General features: G+C 39.1%; 2 protein-coding genes across 2 annotated transcripts; one reads left to right on the top strand and one right to left on the bottom strand.

Moving 5' to 3' along the window:
* Positions 1 to 432: 432 nt before the first annotated feature.
* Positions 433 to 14,508, bottom strand: zdhhc3b (zDHHC palmitoyltransferase 3b). Its single transcript, XM_086280530.1, has 7 exons — positions 14,086 to 14,508; positions 9,188 to 9,519; positions 7,502 to 7,626; positions 6,587 to 6,683; positions 5,541 to 5,622; positions 5,070 to 5,200; positions 433 to 3,558 (listed from the first exon to the last, which is right to left on the bottom strand). The coding sequence occupies exons 2-7, from the start codon at positions 9,488 to 9,490 to the stop codon at positions 3,400 to 3,402; spliced, it is 897 nt and encodes a 298-aa protein (XP_086136656.1). The 5' UTR covers positions 9,491 to 9,519; positions 14,086 to 14,508; the 3' UTR covers positions 433 to 3,399.
* A 643-nt stretch (positions 14,509 to 15,151) lies between these two features.
* exosc7 (exosome component 7) lies at positions 15,152 to 18,945 on the top strand. Its single transcript, XM_086279703.1, has 8 exons — positions 15,152 to 15,302; positions 15,453 to 15,554; positions 15,928 to 16,022; positions 17,031 to 17,196; positions 17,761 to 17,831; positions 17,926 to 18,049; positions 18,130 to 18,285; positions 18,678 to 18,945. The coding sequence occupies exons 1-8, from the start codon at positions 15,246 to 15,248 to the stop codon at positions 18,780 to 18,782; spliced, it is 876 nt and encodes a 291-aa protein (XP_086135829.1). The 5' UTR covers positions 15,152 to 15,245; the 3' UTR covers positions 18,783 to 18,945.
* Positions 18,946 to 19,177: the final 232 nt, after the last annotated feature.

Raw genomic sequence — 19,177 nt, 5'->3', positions numbered from 1 at the left:
TACATAACTGATAAGTGGCAGGACTTCTTTTCAAACCAAATATCCAATACTTTGTCACCACTTTTTCCTCCATTGTTTTTCCACACTAACCCTTCCCAAAATACTGAGCTATAAACAAATAATTAAAAAAAAAAAGTGAATTCTAATTAAATAAATGCAAATCAAGTTTGTAACTTCAACTTTGTTGATATAATTACACATTACAGTTTAGATACAGTATGAGATTTTAGGTCTACGCTTTTACAGTATTTGTGTGTGAGGTTATGCTGTTTTAATGTTAAACCCAATTTTGAAAATGTTTTTTAGCCTTAGATAGAAGCTTCTATAATGAAGAATCAGCTGTTAAATAATGATTGTGGCATCAATATCATCGATCACTAACATCTTTGCATCAAAAATGTCTACAAGCTTACACAAACCGTAAATAAAATATCCATAGTCATACATTTTATTTCATATCCTTTGAAACAAATACAATGATCAGAAAAACAAAATAAAAACCACGTGGCCCACAGTAAATAAGACAAATAAGTTTGCATACCGACCACAGAACATTTTTGAGAGGAAGAAGAAAAAAAAAAAAAAAAAGCTGGTGTGCTGTATGTGTAAACCTGTTCCGTGTCTACATAATGGTTACGACATTTAAAAACCTAAGAAAATCTAATTTCTGACAACTGTTTTAATGGCTACATCCTTGCCTCCCCTCCTTTAGCCTTCAATTTGGCAACACATATATTTATAATATCTTTTCATCATCCTCTAAATCATGTTTTTTGTTTTAACTCGAGTAAGGCTTTTAATAACACGTTCTGGCAAAGGCATTTAAGTGTTAAATGCTTTGAAGATGCCCATTTCTTATCTGCATCAGATTCTCATCCTCAAAAGTAAAATCTGAAGTTTCCTGTGTTCCATTAAAATCCACAGTTGTGACAGTTACACACTTCCAGCACGAGTGAACATTTTCTCTGAGCTCCCGCCTCCAAAAAACATAATTACAATGAAAATCTGTGACAAACCAGACCACAAGCGAATTCCATCAACTGAGAGCAAGTAAAATACACTTAGTGTCAACACACACAGAGCAACGTGTATTGCTTGATTCCCTGACTTTCTGTCTCAGCTGGTGATTGTTACAAAGCAAATGAAACTAAAGTTCAAAAGGATGCTGGTTTAACTTCAGTTTTATATTCGACCAGGAAGTCACTGTAAGTATCTTACACTTTTACCTACCTAGTATCAGACTTGAAAGTTATAACCCTTAAGCTTTTCAGGAAATTGAACTCTTTTGGTTTTTACACTTTTAGCATTTTTGGACAACATTTTGACATCCAGTTTATTTACGTTCTCTAACTGCTTTTCTACATAGCCACCTTATTAGGTAGTCTAATGTAATTAAACACAGCTCTGCCATAAAATTCTACACAGCTATTCAATTATAATCCAATCAGTCACAACATTAAAATCACTGAGAGACCAAGTAATTAGCATTGCTCATTTTATTAACGTGAGATGATCTGCTGGGCACCCGGGAAGATTGGCATTCACATGGCTGTTACTTTCCCATGTACCACCCACTTAAATGTTACAGCAAAACAGCCTCCACAAACATGCCAACGTGCCCGAGCCCTCTGTAAAAACCATTCAGGAACAGCTTGATGAACACAACAAAGAGCCCAAAGCATTGACCTGGAGTCCAAGCTCCCCAGATCAGAAGTGGATCAAGCATCCAATCATGTGACTGGAACAAGCCCAATCCATGGAGGCCACACCCTGAAACCCAACAGGACCCAAATGCTGTCCTGCCAGACGCCACAAGATCCACCTTAAAGGTCATGTATTAATTCCTCAATGGGTCAGAGCATTTTTGGCAACACGAGGAGGACCTTCACAATATTAGAAGGTGATCTGAATGTTTAGTTTAAACTTTCGGCATTCATTACTTGTTCAAAGAAAGGGGGGGAAAAGTATTTAAAAACATAAATTTCCCAATATTCCTCCTTTAAATCTCATCTCTGTAAGACACATATTGATGATTTCTATGAAGGTCATCAAAAAACAAAAGGCTTGAAAGGTTAAGGTAATATTTACGGCAGAGCTGCAGATTTTTTGTTAGTCTTAGATTACGCAATTAATCATGCACAATTTAAACTACCAGCATAAGCAAGTGGAAGTGCTTAATTCAGTCAGTGCTAGCATCTGTACCAGCTGTTTAAGCTGCATCTAATGCAACATTTCTTACATGCTCTGCTGGCCAAACACAAAGGAAGTTTTATTGTGAAGCTAACGCAAAGTGATTGTCAGAGTTTAATCTTCAAATTGCCTTTGGCTTAGCATTTTATGATCTAACCTTCACGACCCGATCAGACTTTTTCTAGATGTTGTGACGCTGGATTGGTTTTAAATTTAAAAAAAAAAAAAAAATCATAAGAAGATAGGCGCTGCAAGACTCGGGTTACTTGTGGAAAATGAAAAGAAACCTTGTTTTACCTGGATGCTCTGTGGGCACATACAAACACTGCTCAGTGAGCGTTTAGTGCAATATAAACTGACCAAGTAGCACAGAAATCTTAAGGGTTATAACTTTAACCAGCCACCGTGAGGTTATTGCTGTTCTCCATTTTCAGAGTCCTCTTGAAAAACACTTAAAACTTTTCCAAAATGTGATTTCTTGCCAGAAAGGTTAGGCGTTACATTTGTCTTTTGATTGCAGTAATGCAAGAAAAAGAAAAATGAAATGGACAAACCTACTTTTCTCTGGCATCAAAAAGAGGAAACAAGTAGCATTAACAAGTGTGAGCCTGAACTGTCACATTAAGGCAAATAAATAGAAATAGCTTTACAAAAAGCAGATTCCACTGCTCGCTAATGCTCTGTTCTAAGGCAAATCATCCGCAGCATTCAGCAAAAAGACTACCGCGACTACATTAATAAAGCAAATGAAGGAAAAAGGATCATTTTTTACAGGAAGACAAAACCAGGTGTTCATTGTGGCAACCATGCTGCGCTTCTTTGAGTAGAAACATTCAGGACTTGAGTTCACATTGTGTAGTCTTAGAAGTAGGAGATGATTGAAGATACTGCAGGCATATTCACTCCAGCGAATGCAAAACTTAGTCTCTTGTTGTGTTTTGCCAGAGTCTCATTAGATGCTTCTTGTCAAGATGCTGCTGCATCGCTTAAGAGTGCTGTATTGTGCAGCTACACCTCGTTAATCTCAGTCAGCACCAAAACAGGGAAAGGGCAACGGCAAAATTTAAAAAGGAAAAACACATTTTACAGCAAAACACCCTGAAATATCAATAGTTCCTAGAAGAAAGAAAATTTAGAAGTGGTTAAGAGAAGTTTGTGCTCCAGGCAAGAGTGATCAGTCTATGTCCACAGACACTTAGAATCCAGCTTTCACACTATATACTGATACACATCTGCCTTTCCATGGTCAGGTGTTGCAAAGGGGCTCAGCCAGGCTATAGAGAATGGGTGGCCAAACACCACCTTCATGTTCATCCATTTAGACTTTTTGGCCCATCTCCTCTCCTCCTTCTTCAGCTGCTCGATACCCTGCAAAAAAGGTAAAGCAACGCAGTGCGAGTTAAATTCAGCCCTGATACAAAACATCAAAACATGCAGCTGCTGAATGAGGGATTAAAAATGAATCACAATTTGTATTCTTTTGTTTTCCTTTCACAGGTCTTAGGTGACTCACTCTCAGTGGTTCCTGACGATTAAGAAAGCTCCCAGGATAAACCAACACAGTCAACAAATGGAGGCCATATAACACTACAATTGACAGTTCTTTGTAGTGATAAGTCTGAGTCAGAGCTGTGGGTGTCTTGAGCAGAAAATGCATTACTCTGAACCCACCTGGAGGACGAACAGGTTTAGTTTATTTTGGTTCAAGGTTCTTTATTTGTCAAATGCATAGTTATAGGAAGAGGGGGTAGAGGAAGAACATTATATACATAATATATACATTGGGAAATCTTATGGAGGCTCGACCCCAAACTGCAAACTAAAACACCCGAGTCTGGTGCTGGTCTTCATACTGTTAAGAAACATTTTTTCTTTAAAGGACCAGACATGCTTTTCCTTATTTTCTGTACTCTTAAGAGTGACGGATATCAAACATGGCCAGAGTTTCAAATAATGAGGTCAGTTTACGCTCAGAGTTGAGACTGCTCTAAATCTCTGGTTTTAGTAATTTCTTTAAACTCTCATATCATGTCAGTGAGAGCAGATCTCCTCGTACAGTCCCTCAAGCACACAGGTCTGACTTTAAATTTTCTGTTTGCAAGGAGCAACCAATCACAAGAAAGTTAGCTTAAAGGGAAAAAAACTAAAAAAAACAACTGTTTCACAGAGGATGAACTGAGGGGCTAAACTAAGGTCCAGTATATGACAAAATAAACTTTGTATCATGAATTTATGGGGGTTTTTAAGACTAGTGTACAGTATTTTTCTAATTTCTAATATTACATTTTACAGATTGAGAAAATACTTCCTTTTTTAAGAGTATGGACAATAAAACCTTTTCTCTCTTCTTGAGAGTAAATGTACTGATCATAAGTAGCTTTAGAGAGCACAATCAATAAATATAATCTCATGCAATAAACGGTTGCTGTTTTTCTTCTAAAACATTACAATTGATAAAAAATATTCATGTTTCCTTAATAACAAAGATGTGGTCAATGAGGTCGCCTACACTTACATCAGTTGCGACTGATGTAATGATTACTTCCACTTAACTTTGTGAAGACAAACAACAAAATGTTTCTGGTTGAGTCAAACTTTAAAAAGAGTCTAACTGCAGTTTTATACAGAGAAATGTTCTCTGTGAGGTGAAGTAGAAACTGCAGAAACAAGGGTCAGAGCCAGGCCAGCACTTTCTCCACATCAAGCTGAAAAGGATCTAGTATCTTTCTTTTTAAAGGCTCTTCAGCAAGGTGGGAAGTTTCTGACATGAGAACTTAACCTCATGTCAGACTGCTGACACGGCAGTAGCTGAAATTCAGTTTTCAAGAGGTGTGCAGAGGAGAGGTAAGGTGGTGAAATTCCCTGCTGGATTTACTCACCGTTTCATCAGTGCAGATGGAGTGGACCTGAGTCCCAAACATGACTGCAGTGAAGATCAGAAAGAGGAGACCTTCAAAGCAGAGGAGGATGAGGAGGATGACAGTTGCTGGTGGAGAGAAGTTGCTGCACTCTGGAAAGAAAGGGAGTTTTTTTTTATGTTAAACCAAGTAAATAACCTAAAATTTGGAAACCAGAAAGGATATTAAACAGACTTAAAGACTTAAGCGTCAAGGTTCCCTGTTCCCTCACTTAGCCCAATCAGAGGCTTGCCCCTCACATTTTGCATAAAAATAGAGAAGTCATAGCTTGTCAGTGCAGAGAATGTGTCAAGTTTGCTTAGACAATAAATCAACTATGAAAAGAGTTCCACATTAGTCTTCTAATGCATAACATTTTACATCTTAGTCACAAGCTTTACTGATTGGATTGGTTCCTATACTAAACTACTATATTACAGGACACACACTTACTCGCCCAGTCTTCTTCAATGCAGAAAACGAAATGGAAGGCCGCCATGAATAACGCATGGAAAGATATTAGTGCAATGTACATCTGAAAACAAACACAAATGTAATGTCAGTCATCTCATTTTTATAATCTTCATATTCATTTATGGTCTTAATTTGGAAAGCCAAAATAAAATGCATTTAGGCGTACAGGCAAATTGGGGGAAGAAGAAGAAGAAAAAAAATCAAACTATGTTCAAAAAAAAAAAAAAAAAAAACCTGCCACAAATTCGTCTAAACAAAATTACGCAGTCAGTGTGAACAGCTGGATTAAGAAAAAGGGAGTCTGGATTTTCCGATGTCTAAAGGTCTTTAACTCAAATAACCACAAATGGACACCGATTGGTTACAACCAAGTTGTGCAGAAGAGCATTTCTGAATGCACAACATGGGTTACAGCAGTTGAAGACCACACCGGGTGCCACTTTTATTAAAAACAGGAAACTAAGATTACAATTTACATGTCTTCATCAAAATTGGACAGACAGATTGGAAAGACTTTGCTTAGTCTTGGTCTCAATTTCTGCTGTCATATATGGATGGTAGGCTTAGAGCAGAGTTAACAATGTGACCATGTCACAAAGCTCATATCACCTCAAACTGGTTTCTTGAACATGACAATGAGTTACAGTGTGCTCAAATGGCCTTCAGTGCCATTTCCCACTCCAATAGATTACCTTTGGGGTGTGGTGGAGCAAGAGATACACATCACTGATGTGAAGCCAACAAATCTGCAGTAACAATGTGATGCTATCATGTCAATATAGACCAAAATTTCTATCCAATGTTTCCTATGTTTGCTGAATATGTGCAATGAAAAATTAGGCCAGTTCTGATGGCAAAACTGGGTCCAAGCCAGTGTACCTACTAAAGTAGCCGGTGGGTGCACCCTATATATTATGACATTCGACCCAAGAGCAAGTATAAGTGTGAGCATGATAATGAAAGAGGGAGTTATTATGAATATTTCCAAGTGGATTCTAATATTCGTTTTGCTGTTAAAGACTCACTGTGAAGAGGACAAAGTATTTCTGGTTGCTTTCTCCGACACAGTTATTCACCCAGGGGCAGTGATGGTCCATCTTCTTGATGCAGCGTTTACACACACTGTGGAGACAAAATAAATTAATCATAGGCACACCTGAGGGAGTCATGCAATGCACAAATGTGGGTGTTGGTATGTCACAACAACTGTCACTAAAAGACACACACACAAACACCTTAAGGAGCATAATTCAGTCAACTGTGAGAAAATGAACAGGCTGCTCTCAGTCATAGCAGCTGCAGACTGGGGGTTATTTATCTGTCAAAACTGCAGCAGGCTGACAACTCAAGTAAAAGCCAGAAACTCATAATTTATCATAAGACAAAGCAGAGAGTCACACTCGAGCTGCCTGGGCGCTTTGTTTTATGGGGAAATCGCTTTTTAAAAAGCTGCCATTCTGTGTGTAAGATACTGTTTGTTTGGGTTGTTAGAGATAACTGTGTCACTGCACTGTATCATCTGAAGCACCCTCAAGAATGACTCATAATATTCAGCTTGAAAAGAATCAAACTGACTGCCATTTTTGCTTCTGAGACGGGCTGACTCACTGGCTTCACAATTCAATTAATCGGAGGTGTTTTTGCACTTTTCATGCCTTGAGATCCCAGAGAAACCACTGAGCAACCACAGAGGGAAGTCCTTATTATTATCAACTTGCAGAGTCTGCAGGGAAATGCGACACAGCTGAAAGACGCAGGAGAGCCAGTCTAGGCACAAACACAGAGGAGGAGTGGCGTTCCCAGCCGGAGAGTCGCATCAGGACTTTCCTCTGTGAGGTGCAGACTTCAGCAGATTCCTGTTTGTTTTGTTCCCAAAATGTGCAGTCTGCAATGAGAAGTGTACCCTTTCTTATACTACACAGATTCATACAGTGCTGTACCTGCAGTGGTGAGCTCTGTCTGGCTTGATGCTGCAGCACTTGGGGCATTTGTACACCACCTGTCCTGGTTTGAGCTGCAAACTTTCAATGAACTCTTTGGTTGCGTTTCCTTTAGGCACAGCACCCTGAGGAGGAGTGGGATGAAAAGAGAAGTCAGCTCTGCTCTGTCACTCTACATGTGGTACATGATTTCTTTCGGGGGTACATGATTTCCTTTGACGGCAAGATGGCTTTTATTTTATAAAGTGCATTTAAAAAGTGCTTCTCCAGCCAAACGCACACTCTCTTTTATGTGACCGCACTTATAGCTAGATTGGGAAACCCTGGGCTGACTTATCGAGTTGGTAATCACCTTCATGTGACCCGCTTAGCCTGTCTGCGGATTTTAGGGGAAGTGAAACCAGATAAGGAATAGATATTGTGGCTATGTTGAACTTTCTTTGTATTACAAATGCTGGAGTTGACTCAAGAGGCTTCCAAGCCCAGGATAGACAAAACATGACAAACACAAAAGCATTTTTAAAAAACCAAAAAACAAACAAAGCACATAGAGAAAACAAATCCAAATCTATGTAACAATTAGAAGTAAATTAAGAGTATGCTAAAAAAAAAGGTTTGCAGAAATAGTAAAGCTAGACTGAAAGGGATAAACAAAAAAAGCTGCTGAATCCATAAAGAAGAGTACAAATAAAAAATTACTAAAACACAGTAACGGAAGATTAAAAATGAGATTAGACTTAAAACAAAGCCCACCCCAGACTAAAGTGCATGCAAGCCCTCACGGGTGGGGCCTTAAACTCATTTTAAAGTGTCAAATTTTTCAGTAGGGCTTTATGGGTTATGTGAGACTATCCAAGAGCCTAATAAGGGAAACAAAGAAGAGTTTCCTCAGAGTCAAAAACTAGGAGAGAACCCAAGATAATTTATTTTGCACCTGATATCCAAGAAAGTCAATGGACTGTGATACAACTAAGCCAGATGGGCAACAAAAAAAAAAGGAGAGAAAAAAAAAGGTAATGTTTGTGGGATGTTATAAGAAAAATGTATCTAATGACATTTTAGACATGAATGACGTGAATGACATTTTTATTATATCTGATATGACTACAGTTTAAATTCTGTTGAATAATTAAGGGGCTCACAACCTAAGGATCAGGGATCCACTGAGGGGATGATTAATGTGGTGGAAAATAAGAATTAAATTGGTTCTATAACAGAAATCTGATCAATTTTTTATTTTATTTTTTACTTCTATTTCTGCTGCAAGTTACAGGTAGTTTAGATTTTTTTTTTTTTTTTAAATAAAAGCATGTGAGTCATACCATAGGCTCCAGCTATACATTAAAGGATACAAAACCACAAAGTTTGGAGAGCGCTGCATTTCATAAGCATATATTATAAACTCCTAGCTGCCAGTGTACCTAATAAAATGTAGATATAATTTGCAAAGTACGTGTCAGAGAAGTGTGGAGGAATTTGTGGAAGTTTAAAGTAAAAGAGCACAGAAATAAAAGTTTAGTACCCCATGCAACTGTTGCAAGTCAAATATTTACTATGAGCACACCAACAGGAACACATTCTTAAATTATTGTAGTAATAAATCGAGAGAGGATAAATAGTGCTAGTCAGACAGTCAGTATCGCATCCTACAAGCAAATAAAGTGGACCAATAAAGCTCTGACTGACCGGGTCTGTGCACATCGCCTTGGCATGGGAAGCAAGGGCGAGGAAGGCGAGGCCGTTGAACAGCACCCCGTTGAAGAGGCTATAGGCCACGTTCTTGGCAGGCAGCAGCATGACGAACACCACCACAAACTCGGCGTAGAAGACCAGGAGCCAGGTGATGATGCCACACACGATGCCGCAGCTGTCGCGGATGAACCACATGGTGTCGGAGCCGGTGCGCGGTGGAGGAGGGGTGCAGTGCTCGCGCTTCAGGTAGCCAGCTTGGCGCTCAATGTCCCTGGTGCGGTGCGCCGGGCTCTTCATCCTAAAGCGCCTGTGGCTCCAACCACATACTGCGAGGAGTGACGAGACAGATGGTGAGGAAGAGGGGGGGACAGAGCGGTGGGAAGAAAATGAAAGAAGAGGAGGAATTAGGGACTTATGCGAGGGATGGTACACAGTTGCCATACAGTTATTTTCACTTTGTTGATTCATTTTCTATCAAACAACTATTTTTTTCTGCTCTGACTGTATTACTTTGATACTTCGCTGTAACAGTGGTGTCCCACAGCAATTAAGAGTCAGTGTAAACAGACTAATAACAGAATCTGCATGGTCCTCGAGGAATATAAATAAAGGCAGGAGCCATTAAGGCACAGTGAATCAGCAAATAATGTTGGAGTAAACGCTCAAGAGGACGCATTAACTGGAGGAGGAACAAACACTAACCGCTCTGATCCCACAACGCCAAGAAAATCCATGCATCCTCTCACAGCAAAGTTTCAGCATTTGGCCTTAAAGGTAACACAAAACAATGCTTCACCACAAAACAGACTACACTGCTGTCCTGCTCTGCTTGGGGCTTAAGCGTGTGTGTATCCAGATCCGTCTGGAGACGAGGCTCATAAATAAGTCATCAAGCAGGTTTGTGTGTGTGTGTAGACAAAAATCTGATGTGACTTGAAAGGGGCCAAACTGTCAAAAATAACTAGATCTCAGTATTACATGAAGGCTAAAATAAAACAGCTGATTCCTGTAGGATACAGGAACCTTGATGCCCTTCTCCTCACTGAAACTTAAGATTAAAATTAGAGCAATCAAACTGCTTGGGTGTAACTAAGGATTCGATCTATCCATTAGACTTAACTGAATGATAGTCTAATCTCACTTTTATGTCCACATTAATTAAGGCTTGTCCAATGATCCTGACAGTTACACAGGCTTCCCAGAGGACAGAAATTTAATCAGAATAAAAACATACAGCACATCTGGGACAAAATCTCAGATTCCATCACTGTCCAGAAGGAAAGCAAAATTAAATCAAAACCAAAATGGATTTATGATTTTTAACCTTTTAATAGGATCAGTTTTTACTACATTTTGGTGCCAAAGTTTCTTCTCCTATGCTCGTTGTTTCACCATGTCTATGTGTGAGGGAGGGTCCAGACAGAGCAGATCACCGTTTTCCCCAGTGTGACTGTAGCATTAGTTCTGTTTACATACCAAAAATGACCTAGTTCAGTTTAGGAAAGAAAACTATTTGATTAGGTTTAGAAAAAGATCACATCTGGGTTAAAGTACACAAGTCGGACGTTTCAAAAGGATGCTCAGTTTTCTAGGTTGGCATGGCGACACATGCTACTCAGGACGCTCAAAAACAGAGGCAGCACAAATGTGAAACATACTGGTTTCAAAGTTGATCCCGCTTACTCAGGACTGGCCAAAGTCTTGCTGACTGCAACATAACAAAGTAAAGTGGACAGTTTGTCTCCGTGCATGTGAGAAGAAAAAGAAAAACACTTACCAAAAAAAAAAAAAAAAAAACCCCACACAAAATCATTTTCATGACCATTTCGCAATGAGCCCAGGCTAGAATTTAACATCACTCAAGTTGACAACAAGTCATTACATTACTGCAAGTGAAATAAAAGCTTCCTGGAAGGATCAATCCGTCTAAAGTCAAAGTTGGACAGATGTCAAGCGGCATAGATGGCATGGTGACAAACAAAACTCTGTACCCAACATTCACCACCATGTCAAGCTGTGGATCACAATAAAGGAAAGAATCCCAGCACATCTACATTTCCCAAGAATGTCACACAGCATCTATCAGCAGTGACATTTTTAAGCAGCACCAAGTATTTAAAACAGTTTTGTGCGCTCATTTGGGCTATTCTAATTTTTACTCTTTATTTGAATAAATAATTTTTTGAGCGATTTATTTCAACGTGGTCATCAGATAATACTAATCTGTCACCGTAAACTACCAGTCAAAAGAAGTCAATTTTTGTTCCAGCTGTTACTGAAAATTTATTCAATTTGATTTATATAGTGTCAAATCACAACTTTAAATTTTAAGGTAAAGACCCCACAATAATACAGAGAAAACCCCAACAATCAGACAACCCCCTTGTAAGAAAGCACTTGGTGACAGTGGAAGGGAAAACTCCTTTTTAGCAGCAAGAAACCAGTAACAGGAAGAACCAGGTTCAGGGAGGGGTGTCCATCTGCTGCAACTGGCTGGGGGTGAAATGACGAATACAGGACAAAAGACACAAAGTGTACACTGAAACTGGTAAATAATACAACTTTGTTCCGAAAAATAAATGAATTAATAAAATGAAATCACAGAATCTAAAAAGACTCATTCAGTAGCCAAATACACTTGTTGTATTTTTTCTATAATGCTACAAAAATTATGTTTAGCAGATTTATTCCCAGGGCTCTTGAGGTCAGCAAGAATTGACACAAATATGCCGTTCACGACAAACTGGCCCGATGTTCACTTAAAACCTACCATTCAGGTATTTCCTAATGTTCTGGGTCTTTAGCTTGCTCCAGAAACAACTCCAGACCAACCACTTGCTTTTTTCTCATGATTTATATTCAATATTCAACTTCCTATATTACAGTATGTTGTAACTGTGGCTGCAAAGGTGTAGCAACACAGTTTGTTCCAAAGCGACACACACAAAAAAAGCTGAAGCATTTTTGGGAACTGTTTGCTTTAAAGTTCAAGTTTCAGATTACTTCCCCCGCTGCAAATAAGCTGTAAGTTCACCTACTTCACTCTGGTTAGCTGAACGATTGTTTTTAAGTGTTCTATTGGAGTACTAAATGAATTTTGAGTACACATGCTAGTGTCCCTGTAATAACCACGTGTTGTTTACTCGTGTGACTCACTTGACGCGTATTTGGCTCGACGGGTGGAGGAAGTCCACCTGTCGAGTTTCAAGTAAAACTTGCTTCAGGATGCAGGAAGCTTACACATGGCCGGCGTGTCACTGAAAACGACTCCCTTCATTAGAAACAACAGCTAGAAACAGCAATGAAACCAGTGTTGAGTGAAAATGGAGATGATGAAAAAAGACAGAAACTCAAGACAATGAAACAGGCAAGAAAGCCCTGGAGTGAAACTAACTACTGATGCTGAGTTCATTTACAATTAAGCAAATAGTTCCTCCTGCAGAATGAGTCTGTTTCACGTGTGAATTTTTAACATGAAATGACCCCCTGTGTTGTAGGCTTATTTTTAAGGGAGTGGGGTAAAAGGGTGCCTTTCAATTTAGCTTATCATTTCAGATTTTTTGAAATATTGAATTCAGCTAAGGTGAACGCTTTAAAATGGACTTCTTTACACTAAAGAAACACTTTCTTACACTTAAGAATTTAATTTTAATTACATTTGTAAACTGAATATGTGGCATGTTCACATCTACATTCATTAACACACACTGTTTGTGTTTAATAAAACATCTCTCCTTTGCACTGTAGTCCTATACTAACACTCAGGTGTTTGTGGCCACAGATCAGGATGCACTCTGTATTCTTTCAACTTTCTATCACAGCCCTCATTACGCTTGAGCACCTATCACTTGTTGTCCTGTTTTTGGACCACTTTTGGTAGGTAAAAGTCTCAAAACCTGCCCTCTTTGGATCTGGTGTGACCCAACTGCTTCAGAGCAAGAGGCTCCTGGGTTCAAGACTTCCTGGATGCTCTCTGTGTGGAGTTAACCTGCTCTTTCTGTTGTTGTGTATTTTTATTTAGCTGCTCTCATTTATACCTAATGTATGTTTAATTGGTGACTCTAAATACATCAAAGGCGAGGATGTGAGCTACGAAAAGAGTTAAAGGTGGAACAGAATAAGACCCTGGGTGAATGCGAGTTGTCAGTAGGAGTATAAAATCTCAAACATTTAAGTCAATCCTCCTTCCAATAAATCATCAAGAACAGATTGTTCACCAATATATCTGACTCCACGACAAAGTGCAACTCTGAGGAGATGATCACCTTTTTTCATTTCAGTCACCTGTCTTTGGTTTCACTCTTATATTATATCATTAATTTCTTATCTAACTGTGTTTTTTTGTATCTTATTGAGCTATCTTGTTTTATCATATGACATTGATTTTATTAAGCCATTCATAATGAGATAAGCTATTTTAATAATGGTTGCATTTAATGTTATGGCAACTGCAAGACAGCAGTTTCATTACTTTATCCACAACAAGATTCACTGACTGGTCCTTCCAGCTCGTCTTTGGCCGATTTGATTTCGAGGATAAAAAACAGACATCTGCTAAAATATGTTGAATAACCTGAGAGGCACTAAGGAGGAAAAAAAATAAGCGTGTGTTCTGGGCTCATGTATACGGCTGAAGTGCTTTTGAGCACGGTTTGCTGTATTTCAGGTAAACTAACCACCACAAAGATATGATGAGTATCGTATATGGTAACATATATGATGTATAGGACATAACTACTCATCTTTTGGAAAGTGCAGTAATAAACCAAACCAGGAAGTTAACTGGTAGCTGAAACAGAGCGGGATGACTGGTTTTCCAGTAGTTGATAAATGGAAACACTTAAAATCTACAAAACCATTTTCCAGAGTGAAACTGGGTTTTCACAGCCTACCTCGCACTCTCTTGCCTTTCTCGACGGACGCTTCTTGAACTATTTGTGTAGTTTAGAGGCTTGTAGAGTTCAGACACCCCAAACTATCCACACACGCCTGTCTGCCCCTCCGCTGCGTCCGTTAGCTCAATCCCAGCTAACCTCACCGATCTTCGGACAGTTGCCCTCCACGGCCCCAGCGACTCGGCTCCCGCTCTCGTTGCTGTCTCGTTTTCAAAGAAGTGTTAATTATCCTCACTAACAGTCAGCTAAACGTGACCTGACACAAGGTGCTGTCGAACTGCCGCTCCTCCCGTCAGATCCAGAAAGCTCTGCGGGCAGCGGGACAACAAAATGCAGATCCAACCAGGAAGTCAGACACCCTCTGCTGTCTGTAATGGGCCGCTTAACCCTGAGCGTTGACTTCTAGGTGGTACTTTCACCCGGGCTGAGATCAAAACCTTGCAAAATCCTACCACCCCCCTTACGATGGTGAGGGCTGCTGAAGGTTAAAGTGAGTAAGTCTGTAAGGAAAATAGATAAATGAATGAATGAATAAATAAATAAATAAATAAATAAATAAGGGATTGTACTAGGGGAGAAAAATTTCCAAAAAAAGTTACAAGGAAAAAATGAGAGGAAAAAAAGTGGCAAATAACCCCAAAAAATTACAATATTTTAAGCAACAAACAAAAACAAAAAAATGTCAGTCTATGACACAAAAAGTAAATTTACACGCAAAAATGGGCAGCTGTTGAGAAAACACTCATCTATTTATTAAAAAAATACCAAATTTCTTTAATAAAATAGGAAATAGAAACTTAATAATATAAAACAACAAATTTACAAGTAAAATACATAGGGTACAAAATTCACAGATTTCGTGGAAAAAAATCACAAGAAAAAAATTACCAAAAATACGTGGCATAAGTTAAAGCACGTGCAGAAAAATTGTTGTAAAGGGTTGTTCAAAGTTGCTTTTCGTGTCAACATCAGTGGAATATCTTTGTTTTTAGGAGGTCACTGTCTTGTGTTTGTTGGGTGGGGCGTTTACCTGTAAAGATTATTAGAAAACTCAAACAACCAGCATGCCCTTCGGATTTTTCCCCCATTGTCGTCTTCTGATGACGCAGGGGTAAAGCGACAGACATACACACACATGCTGAAAGTGTTTCTGAAAAATGGCAACAGTGCAAGTTAGTGAGGCTGAAAAAGTGTACATACTACACGGCATACGAGTAAGTTGTTAACAAACATGTTAAAAAAATACAGCACCAGACTTTTGTTTATTCTGTTAAAATCATTTTAAATGTATTTATGAGCTTTAGCGATAGGAAGCTAGCTGCATTAGCACTGTCTCTGTTGACATGTTTCTTCCTGGTCTTCAGGATGACTTAAGGGTGGATGGACGAGGCTGCGAGGACTACAGACACATGGAAATAGAGACCGATGTGGTTTCCAACACAGACGGATCCGCCAAAGTCACGCTGGTAATTAAATCAGGCAGCATGTGTGAACAGCTGAAAGACTGAAATTTAATGATCATTAAACGATTTACGCAAAAACGAATTCTTAAAATCACATCTAAATTTGACTTGGAGCCAGTGTAAGGAAGCCACAATGGCTGATATGTGATCTCACTTGTCACTTAAGAGGCTTCCCACAGGGTTTTAGTCCAGCTACAGTCAGCAAAGCAAAACCTGAATGACTTGGCAGATGAATGAAAACTGTTAGTAGTAAAGCTGAGATGAAGTGAAGGCATGAGTACGCTTTTCAGAAGTCAGAGTGCTGTTGAAGCTCATTTCCAGGTTCCACTGTCAGACCAACCTTTTTATATCACCCCATGGTTTGTCTCTCTTTCAGGGGCACACAGCGGTTCTTGTGGGTGTTAAGGCAGAGATTGGAAAACCAAGGCCAACGGTGCCAGCCGAGGGCTATTTGGAGTTCTTTGTTGATTGGTATGTATGCTGCTAAATGATATTTCTGTTTATGAGGGGTATAACAATTCTGAAACTGTGGCCAAAATAGGGATACAAACATCCACAATATGATTTCACTATTCCACTTGAAGCTGGTAATTCCACGTTAAAGCACATGTGTCTGGTGAGAGCTGTAATCAAGTGTGTGTTTGAGCCCAGAGGTGCCACTATGGATTTAACAGAGGGGGGAAAAGGTCCCACGGCATTTTCTACAATCTTCACAGTGATTATCGAAATTTGCTTTCTGTGTTAATCACAGAATTATTTTATTTTTATTTTTACGTATTATTGACGGGCACAAACTGTATAGTGTAGCAGCAGAGTTGGTGCTAAAACATGTACTGATTTTGATTACTTCTGATTTGATTAATTATTATTATTACAGTTATTATTCTCATTATTCTCATTATTTGCTGTAAGATTTATTTGGCAGCGTGAGAATAGGTAAAAGTGCAACAGCTGCTGTTATATGAAAAGAACTAGAAATACCCCAGAATAAAAACAAAAAAAAATACCCCAGAATAATTAAGTGTATTTTTTCTCTATTCATGAATGTGGTTTAAAAAAAACAACTGTTTTTTTGTTTTGTTTTTTGTTTTGTGGGGAGTTGAAAGGTAAGCCAGGCTGTGGCTCGGAAGAGTTGTTACACCCCGTTGGTTTAAACGTGGGTACGCGTCATTTTTTACAGTGTTTAGGTGAAAAATCTTGAATTCAAATCAAAATTTTTGCATCAGCAATTAAAGATTTTAAAGACATTGAAAGTAAAAAAAATCACTTGAAGTTAAGTGAGTGTTTTAATGGATGTGCTGCCACCAGGAGGTAGTGTTGCATTATCTGTTCCCTGGATTTCCACCATAGTCCACTAAAGAAAGTATTATCATATGACCATACATAACGTGTTTGTGTGAAGAGAGGTAGCAAGATTAGCAAGCTTTACTCTGGGATAAGCTCCTGCTGTACGACATAGCTGGGTTGTTTCTTCTTCAGTTCGGCCAATGCGACCCCCGAGTTTGAGGGCAGAGGGGGTGAGGAGCTGGGCACGAAGCTGAGTAACACCCTCTACAAAGTCTTCAACAACAAACGCAGCATCGATCTGAAGAGCCTCTGCATATGTGCTGGAGAACACTGCTGGGTGCTCTATGTGGATGTGCTGGTGAGTCGTAGTGTCCAACGCTGCCTTTTGCTTCCTAAAATTTTTTTTCTTTTTTAATATTTATTTTTTCTAGTGTGCAAAAATAAAGAAAACGTGCACTGTACACTGCAGCTCCCTTTCTCCATGACTGCAGTTTTTTTTGCCCTCCATTTGAGCGTCATTGAATTTTGACTAGTGATCCAGCCAAAATCCTCTCCTCTGCTGCTCCACAGTTGTTTTCTGCAATAATAAATTTATTGTTTTTAGACAGAACAAGTTATTTTTGGACAATAATTTGACTGAGAACTTACTACACCAGTCATTTTCACAATTTTCTGACATATTTTAGCACAAAAAACTAATAAATAATTACAATTATTCCATCACAACCCTACATGTGATTCTTATGGGCTGTGCTTCTGCTTTTATCCTCAAAATGACAAGGCTGTTTTCCTGCATTTACGTTTTTCTTCCTGTTTGTATAGTAAGAGTTGTTAGCAGTGTAGAGGTGTTAAGATTTGCTTGAACATTTCCAAATAAATCCAAACAACTTGGGTCAAATCTCATGTTTTTATGCTTCCACAGCTCCTGCAGTGTGATGGAAACTTGTACGATGCCATATCAGTAGCTATCAAGGCGGCTCTCTTCAACACAAAGTGAGTCTCCGTTTGAGATTTTTTGGCATCTTACAGTTTATTTAATATTGCACAAATGAAATCTTACTAAAAGTCTTGATTACTCCACCGACAGAATTCCCAAAGTTCACATATCATCCGATGAAGAAGGAGGAAAAGAAATTGAGCTGTCTGACGACCCCTACGACTGTATGAGACTCAACGTAGAAAACGTTCCCTGTATAGTGACTTTGTGCAAGGTGAGCTCACTTGCTGATGCTCAGAGGTGATGACTGTCACCACACCATAGTGCTACATGCGGCTCACTGTGTTTCTGCAGGTGGGACACAGACATGTGGTGGATGCAACACTGCAGGAGAAGGCCTGCTCTGTGGCAAGCCTCATAATCTCCGTCACGCACAAGGGCACCATCACCTGTATGAGGAAGGTGGGCGGAGGCAGTCTGGACCCAGAGAGCATCTTTGAAATGACAGAGGTGAGCCCAGCTTCGCTCCTCAGCCATCTGGCCTCCTCTCAGCACAGCTGAAGAATTAACAAATTGTGCTTTTAACCTTATTTACATTTTAAAGCAGCAACATTTGACCTTCAGTTAAAAGGAATCCTTTATATTCTCACGTGGAGTTGGAGCTGCAGGTTGAACTTGAACCTGGGCTGCTGCATTTCAACCATAAGTCAATGGGCACCTGCTCACCCACCTAACTAAAGGAGTTCACTACTTTTATAGACAGAATTTCTAGGCAGAGCCAAGTGTCATCTTTGCTTACACTGCTGCCCCGTGCCCAAACCTGGATAAGTGGCAGAAAAATAGGTGGATTGTTTATTTCCTTTCTTTCTTTCTTTCTTTCTTTCTTTGCTTGTTTTCTGCAGGCGGGCAAAAGAGTTGGGAAAGCCCTCCACGCTCCTCTCATGAAGCTGCTGGAACAGGAAGAGAGTCTCGGAAAAAAGAGACAGAAAGTTGGTTTTTTGGGCTAAAAATCTGCTCCTGTTTCCAAGTTTGTGTTTACATGTATACATAATTTTCTAATAAAGTGTTTATTTGTACTCTGCTTATATTTGTTTTTTCAGATACGTTTTTGTTGTTGTTTTGTTTGCACACAGATTGATAGAGGAATTGTTTTATGTGGCATCTGAATCACAACAGATGAAGCTTTGTAGAAGATATGTCTGGTTGAAAGCTGAAGCTAGTGAAGTATTATTATTATTATTATTATTATTATTTCACATTTATACCATACGTGCATATAGTAGGAGGCTCAGGGGAAGCACTTGCGGCCACCAGTATTCTTTTGCCCAAAACCAAATATATTCAAGTTGCTGTCAATAAAGACTGAATTTTTGGCATTTTGCTTAAAATAATTAATTGATTA

The sequence above is a fragment of the Aulonocara sp. 'chitande type north' Nkhata Bay genome, linkage group LG22, assembly GCF_057382095.1.
Source record: "Aulonocara sp. 'chitande type north' Nkhata Bay isolate Kocher_YH1m ecotype deep benthic linkage group LG22, A_spYH_male_GT1.1, whole genome shotgun sequence".
Taxonomy (NCBI): domain Eukaryota; kingdom Metazoa; phylum Chordata; class Actinopteri; order Cichliformes; family Cichlidae; genus Aulonocara; species Aulonocara sp. 'chitande type north' Nkhata Bay.
This window is presented reverse-complemented; position numbering and strand designations above follow the sequence as displayed.